The sequence below is a fragment of the Pagrus major genome, chromosome 1, assembly GCF_040436345.1.
Source record: "Pagrus major chromosome 1, Pma_NU_1.0".
Lineage (NCBI taxonomy): Eukaryota > Metazoa > Chordata > Actinopteri > Spariformes > Sparidae > Pagrus > Pagrus major.
The window spans coordinates 31,390,830-31,415,510 of NC_133215.1; the positions used below are offsets into that span (position 1 = coordinate 31,390,830).

Genomic DNA, 24,681 nt, shown 5'->3' on the forward strand with positions numbered 1-24,681 from the left:
GCCACCTCCTCTGTTCAAGATGGTCATTCCAGTTTGACATAGATGGATTCTTCTACTCCTCTTTCAGACCATCTGTCCTCTCTGGCCAAGATGTTTCATCGTTGTCCCCAAAGGAATGATTTTCCCCTTCAACTCCTCCTAACTCAAACCAAATTATCAAAATAGTTGACAACATATAAATAATGGATGAATTGTTTCAGCTTTAATGTAAACATTTCCATAATGAAGCCAGGAATCAGAAAGCTTAACAGGAATACTACCTAGTCTCTACACAGACACACTGTCTTCCTTCTGGAAACAGGACACAATATGTGTGATGATTGACCATTGTTGTTGACTGTGAAGAGTACTGGTGTTTCTCAGGTGGCATGTCTTTTCCCATAATCACATAGCAGCAATTAACATAACAGTTGGGTTTATTATGACACAGGGTCACTCCTAAGTGAGCTGCAAAGAGTTGTTGACTGATATTTGCTTCCTAACTGATCCAAGGCTCTAGTGTAGTTTGTTGTGCGGAGTGGATTCGGTTATGGCTTGAGCACACTCTATTACTTTCATAGTCACTCGGTTGCTGTCCTGCTCACACTACACAACCTTCTGCCTTATAGTTAGGAGTCTTACTGTCATTGTGTTTTACATACTATATGACTGGTCAGTGACAGGGGATCACACACTTAAAGATCACACACGTGAGCTTCTTTCTCACTGGGTTATTAAAGAGACAATTTGGTTTCAAAATGGTGTACTTACTCTAAATGTAATAAAGAACAAACTTTAAAAGGGTGCATTCCACAGTGTCGCAAGTCCTTGGGAAACAAGAGTTGTGAAGATTTTAAAAGGGAGCTTGAAAGAGAAGTTCAAACCCAGCGTACTCTTTCACTTTCTTACACTTCTCCAATCACTGTGTGAAGTAGGTCTGTTTCTCAGGCCCAGCCATCCCAACAGTGGAAAGGTATGGGGATGACTTTCATTTGAAGCATACTTCTTTAGTGCCCTAGCTGCCTGGGGCACTGGACACAGCTTCCACCAGAGTCTAATTGGCCTCTGTTTCATGGGGTATCCAGTCAGAAAAATCGCACAGCTATGGTGGTTCTAGCCTATACCTTTAGTAGGTTCAATATAGGTTCAATCTTAAAGCAGAAATAGACAATGTTGCCTTAGTGTTTCCTTTGACATTACTTTTTGTGCCGTTGTTGCAAAGACAGCAATAGCAACATGGCTACTGCTAGCAGCCTGGCTACTGTCCAAAACAAAAAACAACTGTAATGTTCCCTTTTTGACCTAAGAATCCAAATCTCTGTGTTATGAAAACACCCATTTCTGTAATAAGTAGCCAGGTTTTGTTACTTTATGATCGCGTAGAAAGAATTTTTTTAAAAGAAACAGTTTTTAACCATCTCATGTCCTGTTGGTCAGAGGAAACGCATATCAACAGTGGAACAGACTTTGACATACTATTTGTGCTCTCCATCTAATGAATGTCAGCCTGTTCACTCTTGTTTTATCTTGTCTTCTTTCACTCTCCCTCATTGCTTTTTTTGCCTCCTCCATCAGCGGGGTTCTTTTTCTTTTACAGTGAGGACAAAGCCTCTCCCTGTCTTTGCTGCACAATGGCAGATGTGCTCGCTTTTGTGCCATACTTTGACCTTCGTCAACTTTTTCATTTATCTATGATATAAATACCTGTTTCCTCTTTTGGTGGATCCACTTTTCCTCATCCGACTACATTTAGCTGTTTCTGCCTCAGTAAGGGACTTCCCACATTTCCCATTATGGCATTGTGAAATCTGTAGAGAATTGTTGTGAACTTATATTTAACTCTGTGGTTATTGGTAGAGAGAACAGTAAAGTCACAAGAGCAAGAGGTCACCTAGTCAAGAAAAACTGACAGTTGCACCACTCACTAATAAGGCAACATGTCCTGTGGCTGCATTGATCGTTGTGTCCTTTGGCACTGTTAAAAGTCCACCCACAAATAATTTCTTCCAGCATTGTTGAACAGTGTAGACAACAACTCCCATGATCACATGCTACTAACATGTTTGTTTTGATTGAGAAACCTTTAATGGCAGAAATTACATACTGTATGTTTAAATCACCAATAGAAGAACACTAACCTTTTTCTCAAACTACTCTTAAAATGAAAGCATGTCAGCCTTCTCTGTGATGAAATAGACAAAATGCGAGACTAGGACCAAGTTTATCATACTATGATGTATAATTGTTGTAGATGTTCTTGGTTGAAACTTTGACCATTTTTAAACTTTTCTCTGCTTTAAGTATTTATTTTTGGCCCAATATAGGAGAGAATACCAAGAAACTGTAATACTGTAATTGCAATTGAAGAGTAAATGCCTGCCTTTCAAAAAATTGTTGGATTTTTCATTTAATCACAGATTGTCAGTTACCAGCTATCTGATTTTCCTAATTCTTTGTTTCATGTCTGTGTGGTCATGCTATTATTATCTCTTAATTGTGACAACTATTCTGGTAATAGCCTTGTGTGTACATTCTGAGATGTGTTTTGTTGGCTAGACAATAGAGGTCAGGGGTGTTGTTCTTGGAAAACTGTGAGAACAAAGGGAACAGTAGTTGCTCTCAAAGCAACTCATTAGTTTCAGCATGGCAGACAGGAAGCCTAGCCATGTCAATTGGGACCACCATTTACACTGTACAGGTTATGTTGTGCTATTTTTTATGACATTCTTGTTTAAACAATGCATAATATGGTTAAATAAATAAATGAACAATAATAATAATAATAATAATAAAAATAATAATAAATGCAATTATTTTGACAGAAATTACCATTTTCATTAGGATGATACATTTTGCATCACAATTTTCATTTTCTCTCAAAATACTACTAAAACAACGATGATGTGACATTTGATAAGGTTTTGCAGCATTACAGCACATTTTACTTTTATCAAAAACTTCTGTGATTGTGCATTGCACTTGATCATATTATGTATTTTATACTCCTTACTAATTACTAATGTTAAATTTGCTACCAAGTAAAGATTTTAAATTATGTAGACTTTGCAAATGTTTTATGATATATGAAATACATTTAACACAACTGTTAGACTGAAAGGATTCACCTGATGCATTTTTATGGGTAACACTGAATGTAAACATAACTCGTATTTGCTTTTAAGAATTCATACAGGCTAAGTTAAGTTGTGAAAGTTTCAAACCATATGTTTGAGCTGTTCCACTTACATTTCTACTATTGTGTACATGGGTGATACTGGGAGGGCATTTTTTTTCATGTTTACTGAAAATACTGTCATATATCTTGTGAAAAATGTTCACCTTGATTTTACACCCATTATGTTTTCTGCTGAGACATGGCTTATAAGTTTTTAGTTCTTGATTATAACTGTGATGTTCTTATCAGCAAGGCCTTTTCAGTTCACGTGCATTAATATTGTCGGTAAGTGTGATGGCTCTGTGAGCCTCTATGTTCATTACCAGTGTGTGCTGCTTGACACAGAAGTGAGCTGTGAACATGTCTCTAATGACTGCAAAACATTAGGGTTAATGAGGATGGCTCGCTTCTGTAATTAGCTTCAGCAGCTTCATGGCTGGATTTCATTCTGTACTGTCCACTTAGTCTGTTGGCTCAAGTAAAGGCCCTGGGATCATGAGACGAACAGGGACTTCATCGTCAGTGTGTACATACACACATTTGGATGTCAAATGCTTAAACATGGCAACATACATGCCCAGTCTTTTGCTTTGTTTGTTTATCCCATATCCATAGTGTTAAATAGAGGGACAGAATCAGCTTATAGATCACACACACACAAATGCATACATACATACTTGCCCACTTTATCACTAATAGTAATGTGCTGTTGGCAAATACTGCTAGGTTCTTTGAGTCTTTTATGTTAAAATGAAATCCATGTCTAACTGGCAGTCCACTAGAATGGCCTCATTGTGTTGCTGCTGACTGAAGGCTGGCTAGCGAGGGACAGAGGTGGCTGGCAGACTGCCTGGCTGGGTAACAAGCTCACTCGTGACCCATGTGACAATGAGTGGCCAAGTTGAGTCTGTATATGAGTGAGCCAGCATGACCTCATGCCACCTCTGTTGTCCAGACAAGGCACAAGGATGCCATGGCCAAATGTCAACAAGACATTAACATAACTCTATTTTCACTACGGTACGATGTCACATAAAGAGGAATGGAGGCAACAGTTTGATCATGTTCTGTTGCCTGAGACTGTACATCCTGGCATAACTGTCACAACAGTGCAGAAAATTGTATCTGTATTCAGCTAAAGTTAATGTCAAAGATTTTGCACATGCCACATAACTATTGAATGGGAATGGGGAAATATGTTAGCTGAGGATAAGTACAGCTTAAGCATGAATCCCTTTCTATCATAAACACATTGCTTTATTACACTGGGCAGCTTGCAGTAGTAGCAGACCTAATTCATAGCCATAGATGTCCTGTATGCTAAGTTTGAAGATCTGGAAGTCTGAAGGCTGATCCATGATCACGCAAATTCTTACTTTTGCATCAACAATATGAAATTACAAATGGTGCACTCACTTCCTTGTGCCTTACTTTGGCTGAACTGATCTTTTCCGAACAACCCTAAAAGTAGTTCTATCTTCCACTGAAAAGTGTTAGTTTTAGATACATAGATATAATGACTAAGTGGGTAAAGACAAGTATTAGAACAAGTTGAACAGTCAGGTAAGTTCAATTGCTTGATTGTAATGCAGCCTTTAAAACCAGGTAAAAATAAAGCACGATATAATGATATCCAAAAGACAACTTACACTGTCATATCACACTGACAATAATCAATAATAATATTGATATTCTGCCCTGTCCCTATGCAGTAGTCCTCCCCAAGCCCTGTCAACAGACTTGTGAAAATGTGTGGAGTTAAAATGTTATATATCGTATCTACTGTATCTTCTACCTACTTTATTAATCTACCTTCTATAAGGTTTTATCTTTTTTCTCTGTTCTCCATAAATCATTGACCATCTGGAGTGCTTCAGTTGACTTGTTGTGACACCCTATAAACGGCATCATTATTCAATGTTACATCATTCTAACCCTACTTTGTTATCTGGACTTTGGTTGATGCCTGTTGTCTCTGGCCATGTGCCATTGAAGGCTGTGTTGTAATACAGATGTCATATAGTATTAAGTTATAAACGCCTGTCAAGGCTGTGGGAACATTGTGGCAATTGTTGAATGTTTGTTTGCTCAGGTTTAAAATGGGGAAAAGTAAATGGTATGCAAAAGCTAGAGCACGCAACTAAAATTATATCATCCAGAAACTGCAGCACTCTCAGTAATCTTAATACCTCTGTGAAGTCTTTCTTTGAGGTTTGTTTCCAAAAGGTACCTGCCGCATGCATATGCCTAGTAAGTCTTGATTCTTGTTTTAGACCAGCTATCGTGGTTATAATTGCTTCTTTTTTGGGCTCCTTGATTTTGATGCATATTTTAGCAGTTGAGGTAGATATGCAAAGGTGTCAGCAGGCAGTGAGTGGGATTAGGGATTCAAATCATTTGGTGTGTTTGTGTGTCTGTAGTATTTAAGATGCCTGATTGCTTCTGAAATAAAGTCTGATGCAACCGATTTGGTTGAGAGATACAACACTGCATTTGTCAGCACCCACTCAGGCACACATACAACTACATTTTTTTTGTCTGGAAGTAGCATAATTAACATAGTGTACTGTTGTTGCCCTTACTAGATAGATGTTTAGTGACTCAGTAATTTATTGGCACTAAAGGTTGTCTTTTGAGAATTGGATGTATCACCTTCCCAGTTTTATAATTTTAGTTTATTCAACCTTTCACCCCCCAAGTGGTAATGCCAAATTCTTTGCACTTGGGTCTCTTCCTGGAGGTGCCAGCCACTTTATAACCTGCTAGTAGTTCCCCTCTGTGCAGTGACTCAGATCAATCACTGGGGATTTGCTAGTGTATTGATAAGGAGGTGATCCCTCATTGGCTTCCCGCCTGGGAACTCTACCACCCCTGTCCATCATCAGATCATAAAGTTTTGAGTTAAACCAGAGAATCTTTGGCACTTTCGTTTGAAAAATGACTGAAAGGATTATCAAAATAATCACTGGTTATTTTTCTGATCATCGAGTTCTCAATTAATTGACTTCATTCCAGCCTCTAATTTAGTGTCATCTCTTTTTCCTTCTTTGCAGACTGCAATTCAGTGGGAGTACTGCAATGACTAGCCGGCATCCTAGCCATGCAGAGAGTGCGCACTCCACAAAAAAACAGCCCCCTGCTGTGTCCCCCAAGCTCCATGTCCAGCGATCGCCATCAAAGGAGACCATCACCATCCACTTCTCAGCTCTTGGGAAGGAGGAGGAGGAGGAGGAAGAAGAGCTGTGCATGACAACTACCTCAGCTACTCAGGATGACTCAAACATTGTGACAGCCTTAGAAGCAAGTGAGGAGATGTTCAATGGGGTGCCATTGGACTCTGCAGCTGAGGTTGCTGTCATTCCTGAATCATCCAGACTTTCTCCAATTTCTAGACAACACGCTAACAGTTCTCCCACACAAAGTCCGTCATCACGTTTGGCTGAGCAAAAAGGCTCAACTTCCAGTTCCCATCCGACTAAATCTTTGAGCTTTCCCTCCAGTGAAAAACCCTTCCTCAGCTTAGTGAAGTCTCTCTCCTCTGACATGGAGTCTCGTGATAGTATCCCTTCTGTTACAGTAAGGCATAGGCATCTGATGAAAACGCTTGTCAAATCTTTATCTTCAGATACATCCCAGGACTCATCCACCACCTCCTCCTCCACCACATCCTACCGTCTTCCAGAGCCCCGCCTTAACCTGCAACTCTTCAAGCAATTTACACAATCCCGGATGCCTTCCGCTACCATATCGTCAGCTGGTGATTCTAAAACTGCCCCTTCATCTCCATTAACCTCACCAGATAACCGCAGCTTTTTCAAAGTTTCAGAAGTTGAGGCAAAATTTGAAGACACTAAGCGCCGCCTGTCTGAGGTGATTGCTGAACCGCTCCAACTGCTGAGTAAGATCATGGATGAAAAGAGTAACAGCTTGGTAAGCAGCAGCATTTATCGGCCCAAGCCCCTCTCTGCCAGTGCCACAGAACTTTCCACTATCACTGCTATCAATGGGCACCTGGAGAGCAACAACAATTACTGCATCAAGGAGGAAGAAGGAAGTGACTGGGAGGCTGAGAGCCCCAACAGTGGGGCCTCTGGTACCGCTGAATCACCTGTTCTTCTCTCTGTTGACACAAAGAGCCCCAACAAATCATCTTCTCATCTACTTTCCATGTCAACGGACAAATACTCTATGTCTGCTCTTGCTAAACAAGATGATGAGGACTACTGCATCCTGGACAGTGAGGACTTTGAGACTGGTACTGACACAGAAGGTGATGGCGCTGATAGAACTGATTACACCGGTACTGGGAGTGAAACTAAAGTGCCACTAAGTGGTAGTACTGAACCTTGCAGTGAAGATGAATCTGAAAGTATTGAGCCGGCACCTAGTGTTCCCCACTATACTCTCATGGTCCTTACTGTCCTGGTCTATGGGTATTTTGTATTACCTCTGCCCAGTTACATAGGAGGAATGCTGCTTGGGATTGGACTGGGATTCCTTTTAGCCATTGGTGTTGTGTGGCTAACTGGACCAAAATCTTCTGGCAGTAGTTTCAGACATTCTAGAAACCATCGGAAGCTGTGGAATCTCACCAAGTTGGACATTAAGGAGCCAGATATCTATAAGGTCAGTGATCTTTCGGACTTCCTCAAATTGATTTCGTCATGCTGCAATAGTCTTCAGGATGTCACGATTTTGATTCTAAATGAAAAAATCAATCGAAATGAGCTTTCAATCTTAATCATCTGAAAAAAAAATCAGCATTGAGATTCTGCTAGTATTTTTTTCTTTCCACCCCTGCGCCTTCGCATGCATCTGCAGGGGAAAAAAAAAACATTTCAAAGAAGACACAGCTAGCTCAGTAGCCTGCACACTTACCCTCGATCAACTGTCCTGTACCAGGTGCAACAGCATTTGAGATGTTAGGTTTGTTTTCTATTTCAAGAATCTTTCGTTTTGTTAGAGCAGAGGTCTTAGCTGGGACAGATTTGAGAAACTGAACAAGTAACAAACTGATTTTCTATCTTTTGTTGTGTATTGTTGAATCCTTAAAGGATGTTGCCTAACCCTAACCTGCAAAAATCCACCAGGACAAGGGCAAGCTGTTATTTTAAAATACACCTATAATTTAAAGAAGAATTTGAAAAGTTAGATGACAGGGCATAATACCAACTATTTGTTCAGCTTTACAAATTCAGTAATGCTGTAATCTAGCACTGGAATCATCGGAAAGAAAAAAAAAAGAAAGAAAAGACATTTCAATTGAAAATCGGATCGAGACCTTAATATCAAAATTCAAATGTAATTGTGGATTTGGAGAATTGTGACATCCCTGCCTTGGACAACTTAACAGATTGTTGATGAATTTGGACTACTAAAGTGTTGAAATGCAAATGTATTACTGAAACAATCATTGTAACAGCAAAAGAGATTACATGTTGATTATATGTTGACAGGCATATAATAACACTTACCCAACAAATTTATACATTAAAACAACATACCAAATAATTGTGACATTTTTTACATTTATAAAATCAAGTAAAAAAATGCAATACATGAATTTTTCAAATAAAGAGAATTTGAATTTGTCAGTGCACTGTGCATAGCTGTATATATATTGTATAATAATGTGAATAAAGGCAAACATGCTATTTAAAAGTTTTTGCATTGAAGTGACAACACAGCAAACAAACTAGATGTGGATCCTGGGCTGAATTCAGCCAGAGGAACTTCAAAGTCTTTCACAGAAAGCAAATGACAGCAAACTGTTTATGTCTCCACTTGAAAAGGCAGTGGTTTACAAGACACTCTCTTATCAGCATGAAGTTCCTAGAGACGGGTAATATTTTCTATCACGAAGAAAAATGATATGTGGGTAACAACACACTGTGAGCAGATATTGACTGTGTCCTCATTTTCCAGGCACAATTTTGGATTGTTATCTTTTTTGTTTGTAGTTGTTCAAAATGATTTCTGATACAGATGCTGAAAAGCACACACAGCACATACAAATTGTATTTTTAAAGACAGGCTCATCTAAATAGGAAAATGTATTAATTTGAATTTCAAATTCAAACAGTTGTCTCATATGATTGTTTTGCATCTTAATCCTTGAAATGTAACCTACATTATGTAATGGTAGATTGTAATGTTATTTCTCTTTCCCAGGGCTGGATGAATGAGATTTCAAACTATGACCCAGAGACATACCATGCCACACTAACACACTCTGTGTTCGTCCGGTTGGAAGGTTCCATTATTCGTCTGTCTAAACCCAACCACAACATTGCGCGCCGTGCTGCACATAATGAACCAAAACCTGATGTCAACTTCATCAGTCAGAAGATCTATGACCTCACCAACAGCAAAGTATGTTGTTAGTATCATTAAATTTGTTGAATTTGTTGAAAGTTGAATTGTTGAAAATTGTTTCCCAAATGTTCCTCTAACTCTGTGAAAGGTCAGCTGTAGTTACCTGTGAAACTATGAAATCCTGTGAAGGATAACACAAGTAAATTGACACATATTTAAGTATAGCCCAAGGCTTGTTCATTAGAATATGCTTTTCATAAAACAATGCCACATTGTAACATAGATAACACTACAGCATGGAAACAATTGTGTGTGTCTTTAAGAGATAAAACATGGTGGAAATTTGTTGAAAAAAAACTTTGTGTCTACCATAATCCTCCCCCAGGTATATGTAATGCCTCAGAGCCTGGCTAGGAAGCGTTTATGGAACAAAAAATACCCCATCTGCATTGAACTTGGCAAACAGGATGACTTCATGTCGAAGGCCGAGGGTGACAGGTTGGAGGCCATTGAGAGCTTCAATACAAAGGACAGAGGAGAGTTGATCGGAGAAGCACAAGAGCGAGGGTCATCTTCGTCCAGTAGAGACCTGACCCTCTATTTGTTTGGAAGGACGGGAAGGGAGAAAGAGGAGTGGTTCCAGCGGTTTCTATCAGCTTCTGCACTCAAGGCGGACTTGAAGAAAGCGTCAAGTGCTGCAGGGACTAAGAGTGGTGAGCAGAACTAATGACAATTTAAAAAAACAGATTTTTCTTTGGTAATACTTGATTTGAAGGGTTGTGCATAATGCTGACATGATTACATCATCACCATGACATGACAACGGTCTTGAACATGAAGGAGTCTTCGTGAATGTTAATCACTGTTGTCATTAAGTGTCATTTGGTCAATAATCTCACTTACAATGGAAAGTTGACATTGTTAGATATCTATTTTATAACAGTTAACCAAGACAGCATACCCTGCCGTAAAGATATAATAGCAGGCCTAATTATCAAACTCTATTATAACTGTGTCATGAATATATTTTTTTACTTCAATTAAAGTGTTATAATAGCTATCCACCGTTACCTAGTTAGTCTTAGAGTGTTAGACTCTCAAACAATGTCTGCTTTGCATTGTAAGTGATATAATTGACAGAATGACACTGACAGCAGTCATAAATAATAATAATATCAGTCTTATACACGCCCCTTCAAATAAAGTGTCACCTTTTTTCTTTTGTTGTTTATTTTTTCCTTTTTTCAAGGCTAAAATTGTCAAATAGTTAATTAGTAAGTTAGGCTCAAAGATCAAGGTTAGCTTTAGGCCCTATATAGATTAGCTTATAGCTGGTAAGAAAAACAAAGAAAGAGAGAAAGATAATAGTTATAAGATTTAGAGATGAAATGTAAAGATAAACTATTGTAAAATAAAGATAAGATATTATCATGTATGCTTGCTATACTATATACATAACACATACACTGCAAATATATACATAAAACAAACTATAAACAAATACTAATACAAATAGTAGAAAGTGGCAGAGTATATTATATGATTACAGTACGTAGTTAAATAGGAAAATATTCATACACTATACAGCTGGAGAAATGGCAATCTGAAGTTTCAGGAGTTTAGAAACAGCAAGAACTGTGAGTGCAGCATCTAATTCCTCACCTTCCTCTGATTTTTACTGTGGCCCACAGCTCTGAGCTCTCACAGTCGCAGCAGCAGCCGCAGCAGTCTGGATGAAGCACTGGCATCTCAGCCCAGGTCAAAGGACTCTGCAGCCTCCTCAACAACAGCAGGCAGTGCCAAAACCAAGCCACTGTTGGAATACAGTGTATACATTGCCTCCATACTGCCAAAACCATTGGCAGTCAGCCCTGCAGCTGCCAGCCCTGCTCTCCAGAGCCCTCAGAGCAGCCCCGGGGCTGATAAGAAGGTAGTGTATAACACCTTATCCTTTCTAATTTCCTTCCTCAGGACACAAACCACTGATATGTTGCATATTCTTGTAAAGATATAGAATTTTTTAGAATCCTGATGTGAGATTTATTTTGTTTTCTCCGAATGTTTATGTTAATTTTCTTGCCTGTGTCTTTAGCTTCAGAGCAACACTGTAGCTCAGGTGCAGCCCACTGGGGAGGAGGATGGGGAGGATACTGTTGCCTGGCTGAATGCAGCACTTGGTCGGGTCGTCTGGGACTTCCTGAGTGAGCCCTACTGGGCTGAACTGGTCTCCAAGAAGATTCAGATGAAGCTCAGCAAGATTCGGGTGAGTAGAGCACACTAAAGTGCTGGAAATTTAAACAGGCAGACAAGAGAAAAAATTAAGTGTAGTGATGACGTAAAAACACAAGATAACAGATAAGCTCTCCAAATGTCAGTTTGTATCTCTGTGCAGCTCTGCAAGAGGGTTCAGAAGCAGAGAAAGAAAGACCTCTATCCCTTCATCCTACCGTCTTTCTCTGGTCCTGTCTGCCAACCAAACCCGTTTTGCTTGACGGCATAATGTGCTTTGGTCTGTGTGACTGTGGGTAATATTGTAGTCTCAGTAAAATGGTGGAACAAAAACTCAGCACAGTTCAGTCCACAAGGGACTGGCACGTAGAGACAGCTGATTATAAGGTGTGGTGGAGTGCAGACTAGAGTGTGTCATCCATGCTTAAGTGTGTATGTGCATGAGCTTTATTTATTTTGTGATTTGTGTGTCCATTCTCCAATTGGGTTATATCATAATTTACAAGTGAATTATTCACACACAGTGTGCTCAGCTCAGCTGTTTGCTTTTGTCTTTTTCAGTTGCCTTACTTCATGAATGAGCTAACCCTGACAGAACTGGACATGGGCTCGGCCACTCCCAGAATCGTTGGGGCATCCAAACCCTCCATTGACTACCGAGGCAAGAGAGAGATCCATTTCAATCATAACATACACACACACACACACACACACACATACACACACACACTCGGTGGTTTCTGTAAAGAGATACTGGCATGTCTGGCCAGTAACACTAACTGGGTGGTATGTGGAGCTCTGTGCACTATATTCTGGGAAGTCTCCTGTCAATCTAGTATTCGCTCATCACAGAGCATGCTTGAGGGTTTGAAAGCAAAACAATCCTGCACTGATTGTCAGTCAGTTAGCTATGTCCATATGAGAGATAACGAAGGTAAACGTGTGTTAATGCTAGCGAGGTGTCCATCATAATAACTTTAATATTGAGTTTACCAGGGGCGATATGAAAACATGACGATGTTTCTCGTCGAGGTGATAAGCTATCTCGCGATATCAGTACATAACAGTCAGAGCAGGAGTCATGATGGAGTCTGACGTTGAAATCAAAATTAGCATAGAAGATCCCCCTATACTTTTAAATCATTTGTGTGGCAGCATTTTGGGTACCCAGACGGCGACAGACTGACAGCCAAGACACAAGCAATATGTAAGCACTGTAAGAAAAATAGTGCCGCGGCTAACACAACCATTATGCAAACTCACCTACAGAACCACCACAGCTCTCTACTAAAATCAACCACGCCTGTGAATAAAACACTGAAAGGCCAGACAAGGGTGACAAATATGCCTTTGCTTCTCAACTTCCACAGTCAAGTGCTAGAGCCACGGCAGTAAAGATCAGCATTTTCATTGCAGCTGATATGAGGCCATCATCGACTCCTCCACACATTAGAACCGAAGTACACCATCCCATCTCACGCACATGTTACTCGCACAGTGGTGCCGGACCACTACAAAGATAGCATGCCTTTCCATCCCTGCTACCTCTGTTCCAAGTGAGCGTGTCTTTTCAACTGCAGGAGACATAGTTAGTGCCCAAAGGTCTCAACTACTGCCAGAAAAATTAGACATGCTTATATTCTTGAAAAAGAACATGACCATACCTTAGGCTGGGCAGTGTAGTTGTAGCCAGCTCTCAGCTCTGTATCATGCTTGAAGAGCAGTTAGAATGTAAATCTGAAGTGACATTCGTTAAAAGATGATTACTAGTTTAAACATTTCAAAATAAACCTGCATTGTTTTGCATTTTGTGACTTTTCAATCAAATACAATTTTTAAGAAGTATTTTTAAAACTAGTGTTAAAATCTCATCTCGTCTCGTTCTCTTGAACCCAGTATCGTGCATCGTCTCAGCTTGTGAGCTAAGTGTATCGTGACACCCCTCGAGTTTACACATTAAGTAGTTGCAGTATCATGTTTTCCCCAGGAAATTGGTTAGAGGAGGTCGTAAGCTTGCACCCTGGCCTGGTTCTAGCTGTGGACAAAGTAACACAGGAGGAAGTGGCTAATGACATCAAGTGGAATGTACAGTATATGTGAAGTAAACAAGACAAAGCTTCTTAAAAGCAAGAATTATGTCACATTTCACAATTTCCATCACTCAGTGCGCAAACTGCTTAATGTCCTGCTCAGAGGTGTAAACAAAGACCAGAAAAAGAGTTGAATTCATTTGCTTGACTGAGTGCAAATAGGTATCAAATCAGAGCTTTGTCACAATCCTTCCAAATATCCGAATCATTCAATTCTAACAAACTTGGCGTACAAGAAGTAGTGTAAAATGTCAGATGGGATGAATACTTTCGTAATCCACTTCATGTATCCACACATGGACAGCAGTGACGTTTTGTCTCATGACCGGCCTCTGCGCCCATTCTTTCTCTAGCCTTCTCACTGTGACTAATAAGATCACAGTACAGAGGCTGTGTCTCAATGACTCTGACACACTCTCCAAAAAACAAAAAAAACAGCGGTGTCCTAACTCCATTGAAGGAAACAAAAAATTGTCCAGACTGAGATGCTTAAAATATTAACAATACGACATTGCTATCGACCAATTGGAATGCTGATAATAATATAGCAGAGCAGCAAGGCTCACATCATCATCTTGTTCACGTGTCAGTCAACACCAGCATCAGCATTACGTACTGTAACTCCATACATTTTTAAAATGCCAGAAATGGAAATCCATTAGGTAAAAATACACACAAACATTGATCATCATAGTAATGGTAAACTAAAAACATGTGCTTGATCAGATCGTATAATTGAGCAATAGTAAACTAGAGCCAATTCAAAACAATAAGATTTCATTCAGTCAGCTCATATTCAAGAGGTTTACTGTGAATCACACTGAAGCGTAACATGCACTTACACCCACTCAGCTCGTCAGGCAGTGGTGCCCTTGAGGTTAGGAAGCCATGCTCATTACTTGTAGGCTCTCAGCTTGCTTAATATAGTCAACGTTTCCCTTCCTCTCCAGCTCCTGCCAGACTGTGTGACCAAAAGTAACAACACTCACAGTTCAGTTTCATGTACTACAGATGCTGGGAAACACTTCATTCCTGAAAGCTGTGTTTACAGAAGTGTAATAGAATTTGATTGGTTAGTGAGCTCTTAGCTGAGTACAATACAGCCAAGCCCTAAGCACTTTAGCAGGTCTTATGGTTATCTGTGGAATGGATAAATTGAGGCTTAGCTTTGTGAGGTCTTAGCTTTGTGAGCAACTGTAGATTTGCCTGCTGCCTTGCACAACTATGTGGGCTCAAAAAGTGCTGAAAACTTCAGTGCTTTTTGGCTCACTGTGCTCTAGTTTTTGATCAGAAGGAGCTTTGTATGTCCTTTTTAGAGGAATCCTTCTATGATCATTCAGACGTGCATCAGCATTGAGTTTTCCATCCCTTTGTTCCACATTGCCTTTCTCATTCTTTGTTCCATTCTGCCACATATCTCTCTTCTTCCATTTCATATGTACAGTCTCCAACTGTCTTCCTCTTCCTCTTGCATTCCCTTTCATTTCATCTTCCTCTTTGTGTCCTCACTCACGCTTTACTCTCAGTATCTCACTCTCTTCCTCCCTCCTGTGCTATGAGTCACTGCCTCATTTTTATCACTGCAGCACTCACATAACCCTATAATCAGAGCCACAATTTATTGCATCTCCAACTGAGACGGCAACGGCATTTATTGGAACGGTTCAGAGCAAAACACACCTCAACAACCACTCCAAACAAAATCAGTGTACACAGACCACCATTTTGTTCTTGTTGTGGATAGGTCATCAGCTTTAATTGCACTTTAATCCAGAAACTGCAATATGGTGCCAAATGTTTTGATTTCTTTCTAACAGATTGCAAATGAATAGAACCAGATCACCCACTGTCAGTCCAACACAGTGCTTTATTTTATCAGACACATTTCTTGGAAGTGAAAGGAAGCAGGAAACAATAGGTATAAGCTCCAAACAAAAGACTTATTATCTTGGCCTCATACTTGGCTAAAGTTAATGCATTTAGCTGTAAATGTTTGTGTACATGTTTCTACGCAATGTTTCAGTTTTACCTTGAAGTGGTAGTTTGAAGACTTCAAATGGAAATGGCCAGTTTAGTGTTCCTTCTGAATCTTCCACTGATTTTAGTGGCTGTATCCTTTAGGCATCGCAAGTTCTGCCTTTGCCTCATCTCACCTCGCTCCTTCCTGGAACAAGCATGCTGAGTGTAATGGATCAATGGACCTCGCCAGCTGTGTATGTGTGCCTATCTCCACCAGGAATTGTCCCTGAATGCTTGTATGTTTGTGTTTAGGAACATTTGTTGTGCATGCACGTCTGCCTCTGCTCTTTCTCTAATGTCCACTTCTGGATGCAAACATGCAGTCACCCTGCAAGTGTGAAGGCATTTCTTTGCTGCATGTTCAATACATTGTCCTAACAACATGGCCTCACCCCAATTAAAGAAGCACTGCCCCGGTCCTGCAGCTTGCTCTGAGGCTCTCCTCTCCTCTCCCAAACTAACAAACCTCAGTGCCCTACATAAACCCCAACCCAGCCAGACATAGTCCTCCATGCACCCCAGGGCGGGTAGAGCTAAGCCCACTGGGTTCAGCAGAACCAGCATGTTCACCCTGTCTGACTGCAATCTATTTTTACTTGGTGCTTTCTCAAACCCTCTCTGACTTTCTAACCGTCTGTTTGTTTTGCTTTAAGATCCTTTTTTTCGGTTTTCATTTCTCTCCCACTTTGTTTCTCTCTGACTCGCTCTCATTCTGACTGTTTTTCTCTCTGGCATACCAGACTCATGCATTATCATGTCATTTAGTCCAACCAGCTGGTGTTCAGGTCTCAACAGAGCAGTGAGTAGAGGGCACCCAGTCTCAGTGCTGTTAGTCCTTGCTGTTAGGTCGCTGAAAAGATGTAGGCACAACAGTCTCTGATTTCCAGTCCCATTTGTTCATTTTGTTTTCCTGCGGACATTAGGCATTTTATCATAATTCTTATCCCAGTTCTCTTCCTTCCTTGGGCAGTCCAGCTGGTCAGAATGGTCGAAAGATGCCATGGGCAGGGATCGTTTCAAAATCTGCTGCTTTTAATCCAAACCTTTGATTTCTTCTCTGATGCTGATGAATGCTGCCATAGGCAGTACGTGTTTCAGCAATAAGCCAAAAAAATAACAGTTAAAAAAATACATTGACGCATGCGCCGCCATTGCCATAATTATTCATGCACCAGTATGCTGTTTCTAGGTAATCTTTTAAAATCTCACTATGAGGACTGATAACTGTGCAGTTGCTTCATGTGTTTGTAGACACTTCATTGACTTTTGCCTGGCGTACATGCACATATGTCTTAGTTGCAGCAGAGTACGATCTATTTTGTTTAACAACTCCTTCATGACTTCCATCCTTCTACCATCTTTCCAGCATCATCTGTCATGCTCTGCTGCCTCCCAGTGTTGTAAAGAGAGACCACACCCAATTTATGATCTGTGAGCTGAGGCTCTTTGTACACAGGAACATGTGATCCTGTGATCTTGTGCATAAAGAGAGAGGGGAAAAAAAGAAACACATAGCTTGCCCCATGGAAATCAGGCTTTAGATTGAGGCTTTTGAGGAGTTTGCATAACCCAGATTACAGCAGGTTTGGGAGGGCAGAGCTAAAATGAATAGAGGGAGAGAGGGAGAGTGCTGTTTATGCAGCCAGCCCCCCCCTGCTGATATCAAACAACGGCTGAGGGGGAAGATTGCCTGCCCACCCCCACAACTGTTTCTCCCCTGTTCAAAGGACCTTGTGATCTTTCCTTCTCTCTCCCCCCTCCCGTCGCCAAGTCTTTCACTGAGTCTTTCTCGTCTAAGAGGAGAGATCAAGAAAATAGAATCTGTCGGGGTCCCCACTTCTGTGATGCTTGGGCGAAAGAGCACTGCCACAGAAAGGGCAGAACGGTGGAGGAAGGCTCTGAGAAGTGGGGAAACAAAGGAGTGAGGGAGAGCTGGACGATTTAACCAGCAGGGAGAAGGACATACAATATACAATCGTATATAGGGTTGGACAATATGATGATATTTAAGATGAGATGGTAGAGATTTGTGTAATGGTGCTGCATAATGCCTGTGACAGTGGAGTACCTGTTTTGCTGCATGTTTAGCTCGTATCCCTAAAATCCTCCCCTCTACACATTCACTTCCTTTATTTTGTCTCAGATCAACATTTCTCTTGTGTTCCTGTAGGTCTGTGGTTTGACCTGGAGATCTCCTACAGCGGTTCCTTCCTGATGACCCTGGAAACTAAGATGAACCTCATTCGCCTGGGCAAGGAGGGAGAGAGCGTCCGCTTAGGAGAATTTGGCAAAGATGGGTAAGAAATTAAAATAAACCACACAGACATTCTAGAAAAGTCTCAAGGGTTTCCTGGGTTGGATTAGATGCCCGTTTCCCCTCGATGTGACACTAAAAAGTATACGTGTCTCTGTCAGGTGTTTGTCAAGCTCTTATTCAGTGTTCTGTATCTTTGATATCTTCTCCATTCTTTTCTCTGCTGTTCCCTCTCTGCCCTCTGGATTGTACCTTTATGCGGCTGGTAATCGGGTGTATTTCTGCTCTTGGTGAGTGCTGCTTGACTTCCAACAGTGATCTCTGCTGCTCATCTCTCATTCTCTAGTTTTGTACGTCTGTAGTTTTGGGGTCTCATTCCCTCAATGCTTCATCTTCTTAATAAACTGTCATCAGTGTTTCTGGTTGTTCACATCCCCCGAATCCATTCCCAACATGCATTAATCAAACTCTTTCCCTCACGATACCAATACCTCAGTGTAGGTTTGGGCAATCTAAGATGACGATTTTAGATTGTGATCTACCTTGAAGACTTCCACAATCTACTTTTCAGTCGAATCTTAGAGATTATGGTATTTATTGTCATCTTACTTCTGTTTACATACTTCACATAACCTGATTGACTAGCCAGTCCACACGACATTAAAGAGGTCATATTATGCTTTTTGGGTTTTTGCCTTTCCTTTATTGTGTTATGTAGCATTTTTCTGCATGTAAAAGGTCTACAAAGTGAAAGATTCCAAAGTCCACGCCAAAGGGAGTTACTTTCTCCCACAAAAAACACTACATCTGCACTGCCTGAAACACCTGGTTTGGAGTCGAGCCTTTACTTCCGTAACTTATGAGCGTCACTATGTAACAGGCATTATATAAATGTATATTTATATATATATATATATTATAAAATATATACACTCCAGTCAGACAGTAGACATACAGTTGCTACTGTGATGTAGAGAAATTGCAAAGTTGAAATGTTATATTTGAAGTAAAAGACAAAATAATAACTTACCACTTTGAAACATCCTGCTCCAGTCTTAGTTGCGAAGGTGGTTTGGTGTTCTGCCTGTGTTTCGGTATCAGAATTGGGCTTGGAACATGTAAGGCTGTACCGCAGCCATGGTTACCAGCTGTAGCAGCGTTATTTTGGATCACACTACCTTGGTCTGCATGACCCACCCTACTCTATCTCTGATTGGCTACATCCTGCCCATTAAGTAATGCGCATGTGCAACTCTCACCAAAGATTGAACAGAGGCGAGATGTCTCACTCCGTAGCTACAACAGAGTGTTCAAGACGCAGTGTGAAAAGGGATGCTGCAGCAGTGCACCATATGAGAAAAATAATAATAATATGACCTCTTCAATATACCAGTAGAGTGATGCAGCCAACTAAATAGTGATGTTGATTAGATGAATGACTTCATGCAGCTCTTCCTTGGGTAACATATCTCAAACAATGCAACATAAGTTATAGTAAGCAGCTCGGCAGATAAAGAGCTTGTGCCACAAAATAACTATCTTTCATGCAGTGCGTGTTGTAATAATGCAAATGGAGAAATTCATGGGCCATTTGAAGTCTGTATATAGTTTGATGAGGCATTTCAAAACTTGGTAAAAAAGATTGCAATTTAGATAGTCGCTCTTCCCTCAGTGTATGTTATGTAATACTGTGGCACTAAACCTTAGTCATTGGCCCTCTGTGATTACATGAATGTAACTGATCCACTTAATATGGTCTGTGCCCTCACCAATCTACCATGTTGGATTGGTGCATTCATAAATTACAGTGAGTACCTCTCAAGGCCAGACTGTTGAGAAATGAGTTAATTTCTTCCAGTCCTCATAAAGAAACAAGTTAAATTCAGTTTCACATCAGATAACATCTGAAAGTTGAATCACTGCAGAAGACATGGTGTTTAGTTTTTGTGTTTAGTGCTTGTGCATGTAAGCAGTCATGGGTTTGCACACTCTGACTTTTGCCACACCTCATTTGTGCGTTGTTTTGTTGGTACAGTACCATAGAATTCAGAAACACAGCAGAACCGTGTGCATGTATGTAGGTGTGTGTGTTTGTGTGTGCTCACCCTAATTCATTTTTGGTTGTTTATGCGTGTTCAGATACAGGCCGCGCACTTACTGCCTGGCTGATAGTGATGAAGAGTCCTCCAGTGCAGGCTCATCAGATGAAGAAGACTCCTCAGAGCTCTCAAATGACTGCGCTGGAGCTGAGGGGTGAGAATGACTTTATATACATTATCTGTGCTCAACCCATTTCCATTATTACAGGATTATGGAATGTTTAAAAAAAAGTGACAAACGAGAAAGAGGATTTATTATTATGAATATGTAACCTTCTGGTGGAGACAATATGTTGGCAGACATAGCTAGAAATTCACTATTAAATCATTTCACTCTCCATTTTTAAATAAAAGAAAAATGTATCGTTAGATTTCATGGCTGTAACTCTGCTTTTATTGAATAAAGTTGGGCTGGAGGCCACAAACCCAGCAAGATCATGCGCTTCGTGGACAAGATCACCAAGTCCAAATACTTCCAGAAGGCTACAGAAACAGAGTTCATCAAAAAGAAGATGGAGGAAGTGTCCAACACACCCCTTCTGCTCACAGTGGAGGTGCAGGAACTTCAAGGAACGCTGGCTGTCAACATACCCCCTCCACCCACTGACAGGATATGGTACGTGAATGACGTGTTGTTTCTCTGCTGTATAATTTGTGGAATGCTGTGCTAAGTGAATTTCATTGTCTTTTGGAGTGGCAAATAATCATATCCTTCTGATGGAGAGATGGAAAACACAGCCAACTCTATTGATGGCCATGGCTTTCAGATGACTCTTAATTATCCAATTTCCTGTCTTGTGTCAACAGTTGCTTAGTAACAAGGGACATACTTTTATTTCTAATAAAGTTGGATAATGTATGAGGAACACACAATAAGGATATTTGTACTCAGAACTCCACTTCATTCTCCCCTGCAACTGCCTGTTTTATTGAAAAACATTTTACGTGACACTGTTTAATACATCACTGCCCTCTACTGGTGGTGACCACACGCTGATGCTACAATGTGTTCATTTGTCAACTCTTAATATTGTTTTTGTTAGTAAATCCTGACATGTTTCAACCTTTTCCGTTGCAGGTACGGCTTCAGGACACCGCCTCACCTGGAACTGAAGGCACGACCTAAACTGGGAGAAAGAGAAGTCACTCTGGCTCATGTTACAGACTGGATAGAGAAAAAACTGGACCAGGAATTCCAGGTATTGATAGACATTTCTATTTTTTACTTGTTTGTCTTTTATTCAGAGACACAGTGATGGTCAAACCAGAAAGTTCACCAAACTTGTTGAGACATAAATAGCGCTGCAATGATTAATCGATCAGTCAGTCAAAAGAGTATTTTGGTAATTGATTGACTATTTCAGTCATTTTCCAGCAAAAATGTCAAACATTTGCACACAAAGAAAGAAATTTGAAGGCATCCCTTTAGGGAAATTGTGATGAGCATTTTATTAACAATGTTTTGACATTTTATAGACAAAATGATTACTCAATAATTTGTGAAAAATTGGCATATTGCCAGATAATGAAAATGATTGTTTGTTACAGCCCTACATATAAACAAACACAATATACTTAAAGGACAAAAGTAAAATTCAAACTTTCAATCGAAGTTAAAATCACCACATGATATAATTCCATTGAAATTAATTGCACTTAGGCCATAATTTAATGTTATAAAAGATGGTATGAGTGTGCCCTCATACATTCAAATGATGAATTATATTACGCTCCTGGTTCAGCAATATTACATGCTAAACACATTAAGAATTTCAAAGTCCTTGGTCATCTTTATGATATTACTATGATCCTAGAATGATCTTATAAGAGACTTAAAACATGTTAGATAAATATAAGTTGTACACTACCTATTATTATGTGCTTCCTGTTCATGTGTCTAATTACAAGACATAGCGTGTGTCAAGAATACTAAAGATAGACAGAGACCACTCACTGTCCAATCATTCTCTCTCCTCTTTTAGAAAATCTTTGTAATGCCAAACATGGACGATATATGGCTGACTATCATGCATTCTGCCATGGACCAACGCACAGCTGGTGGACCATTGGTTAGCTCAGCAGTGGACCCAGAGCCTCTCTAGCCAGAGAGGAACAGCACCAGCCAGCCATGAAGATTGTTTACAGTATTCCTTAGAGCTTATGAAGTCTCATAATGGGAAATGGAGCCAAAGTTGATAGGTCAGACGCTACTGTAATACAAATACATTCCCTGAGTGAGTGAGTGAGTTTCTCACTCACCATAGAGGAGACCATATGAATTTTAAAGGAAGAAGGTAGACTCGCCCCAAGGAAACACTAAAGACAAACTGTTGCTTGCTGCTCTGTTCAGATTTTATTTATCTTGCCAGAAGAAAAGGTGATTGTCTTTGAAGGATTTATAAAATGGCACAGACCTTTTGAATAGGCACTGACATGTGAAGAGAGTCATGTTTCACTCAAAACTTTAAATAAATAAGGGGAATCTATGGGGATATATAAGTATGACATGATGTCCTGTGATGTCCATTGATGTGAAAGCATTCACCAGATACCTTACAGCCTGCAGATGACACGTTTCTGCTAAGGCTAGAGAGAGAGATAGAGCATGGTAGCCCATTTATTCCAGTGGAGATTTAGAACATGTTAAAATGGAGGTATTTCATATTGAATGATTAATGTGTGATAGAGAGAGAGAGACTAAAGTGAAAGCAGGATAAAAAGAAGTGTACTGGAAAAGCTCCGATACTTGATGTTAGGTTTATTTACTCTATGAAACATTAAACCTTTAAGTGGCTTTATGTCAGCGGCTTCTGTTCAGGTGTTAACAGTTAACAGTATTCGTTTGTGCTGTGACCACACCCTGAACACCTCCCTTCATTTGCCAAGAGCTCCTTTTTCTTATGCCAATGATGCCCTTATCCATGTCTGTATGGAAATAATGCTTGAGAGTAGACATACATTATCTACAAAAAGCATCATTCATTATGTCAATTCCATACTAATGACAAATACACAAACACATTAAGTGCAATGATAGAAATGCTACGCAGGCTATAGTATGATCTTCTTAGGATATTGTATAAATTGTATGTCTGAGACATACGAGGCCTCTAACACATCTATTGAATGTATGTAAGAATAGTATTTGGTTCCTATTGTTATTGTTTGAGTTTTTACCCAGTCACATTTTGACTGTGGTATGCAAATTATTGCACAAATACCAGTACAAGTTTTCTTTTTGTTTTGTATATGATAAACACTATCTCATCATATCTTTTTCCAGATGTGTCATTCAATTGTTCTGTTTATGGAGTACCAGGTGGTGTATTTATCTATAAATAATTCATACTTCATGGTGTTGATGATAATATCGTTGGAAGTGAATTTAAATGACCAACTTTGATCTGTGACAGTGCTTTAAAGAGACTCTAGCCGCCATACTTTATGTACAAAATTGGATGAAGTTAAGGTACTAACTGTTTAGCAGAGCATCTATTGCCAAGAATGTTAAGCCTTATCTACAAGTTCCCTTCCTGAAAACATCTTTTTAACTGTGTCATGTTTCTAATTTTAACCAAAGTCCTTTGATTAGGCCTATAGTGCCAGATCTCTCTGCTCCAAGGTACACATCCTATAGTGATAAAGCATTGTGAGGTAATATTTACAAATGTGCTACAGTACCTGCATTAACATTGTTTACAGGCATTCTTACTTTGATTTCTCTCGTAGGATACTAAAGCACTGTAACACAAAATTGATTTTTTTCTGAATGATCGTCTTTCCCTTTATGCCTTGGTTAATTTTTTGTTAAGTATTTGTTTTTGAATGACTACATGAGGTGGGTTGTGGTTGTATTTTTGTCTACTTTGGAATAAAAACAGAATGACATGAGATTTTTTGAGGATATATGAAGACATGCCATGATTTGTATCTGTGAATTATTAATGACTTTCTAAAATTATCATGTAATTTTAAGGCCAAATTCGGTGATTGTGTATCTGCCTTATTTATAGAGCAAAATAAATCTCTGTTAATGAAAGCCTCTTTGTTTTTTGCTTCACTTTTTGCATTCTGAATGAAGATGCACATCTTGCATGTGCTCAGTATGTATTGATTTGCTCTACATTGAAATAAAGCTCTGTCAGTGTTTTACTATCATGTATTATTGGAATATGATTTCTAATGCATGATATAGTGTTAGGTGGATAAAACAATAATGACAGACAAAATTAGCTAACAAAATTGGCAATGTTACAAGTAACTGTACCTGTCAATTACACTACTTATAGTAGTAACAGTACAAACCTGCCTACTAGCACCATCTGAAATGCTTTATTTCCAGTTAAACAACAACCCAAACTTGTTTGTTGCATTAGACTCAACCAGGGACGTTAATATGTGATCATACAATTGCAATAAAGTTAAAGTATGTGGCCTTAACAGCATTACAGTCATGTCAATAACTACTGGTAATTATTGTATTATTTCCCCACCAGTAAGAAAACGGGCACCACACGCACA

The 24,681-nt window shown here is 39.7% G+C and overlaps 1 protein-coding gene across 2 annotated transcripts in view; it reads left to right on the forward strand.

The window, feature by feature from the left end:
• LOC141003127 (testis-expressed protein 2-like) overlaps positions 1-24,199 on the forward strand; it is a 34,343-nt gene extending 10,144 nt beyond the window's left edge. For both annotated transcript variants that reach the window (XM_073474414.1, XM_073474406.1), the window contains exons 3-13: positions 6,208-7,780; positions 9,326-9,526; positions 9,855-10,182; positions 11,161-11,399; positions 11,562-11,732; positions 12,260-12,359; positions 17,978-18,104; positions 20,201-20,314; positions 20,567-20,776; positions 21,239-21,359; positions 22,143-24,199. In XM_073474414.1, coding sequence (XP_073330515.1) covers positions 6,233-7,780; positions 9,326-9,526; positions 9,855-10,182; positions 11,161-11,399; positions 11,562-11,732; positions 12,260-12,359; positions 17,978-18,104; positions 20,201-20,314; positions 20,567-20,776; positions 21,239-21,359; positions 22,143-22,262 — 3,279 coding nt within the window. In that variant the 5' untranslated portion in view covers positions 6,208-6,232 and the 3' untranslated portion in view covers positions 22,263-24,199. The remainder of the gene's footprint in view (positions 1-6,207; positions 7,781-9,325; positions 9,527-9,854; positions 10,183-11,160; positions 11,400-11,561; positions 11,733-12,259; positions 12,360-17,977; positions 18,105-20,200; positions 20,315-20,566; positions 20,777-21,238; positions 21,360-22,142) is intronic.
• The last annotated feature ends 482 nt before the right edge of the window (positions 24,200-24,681 follow it).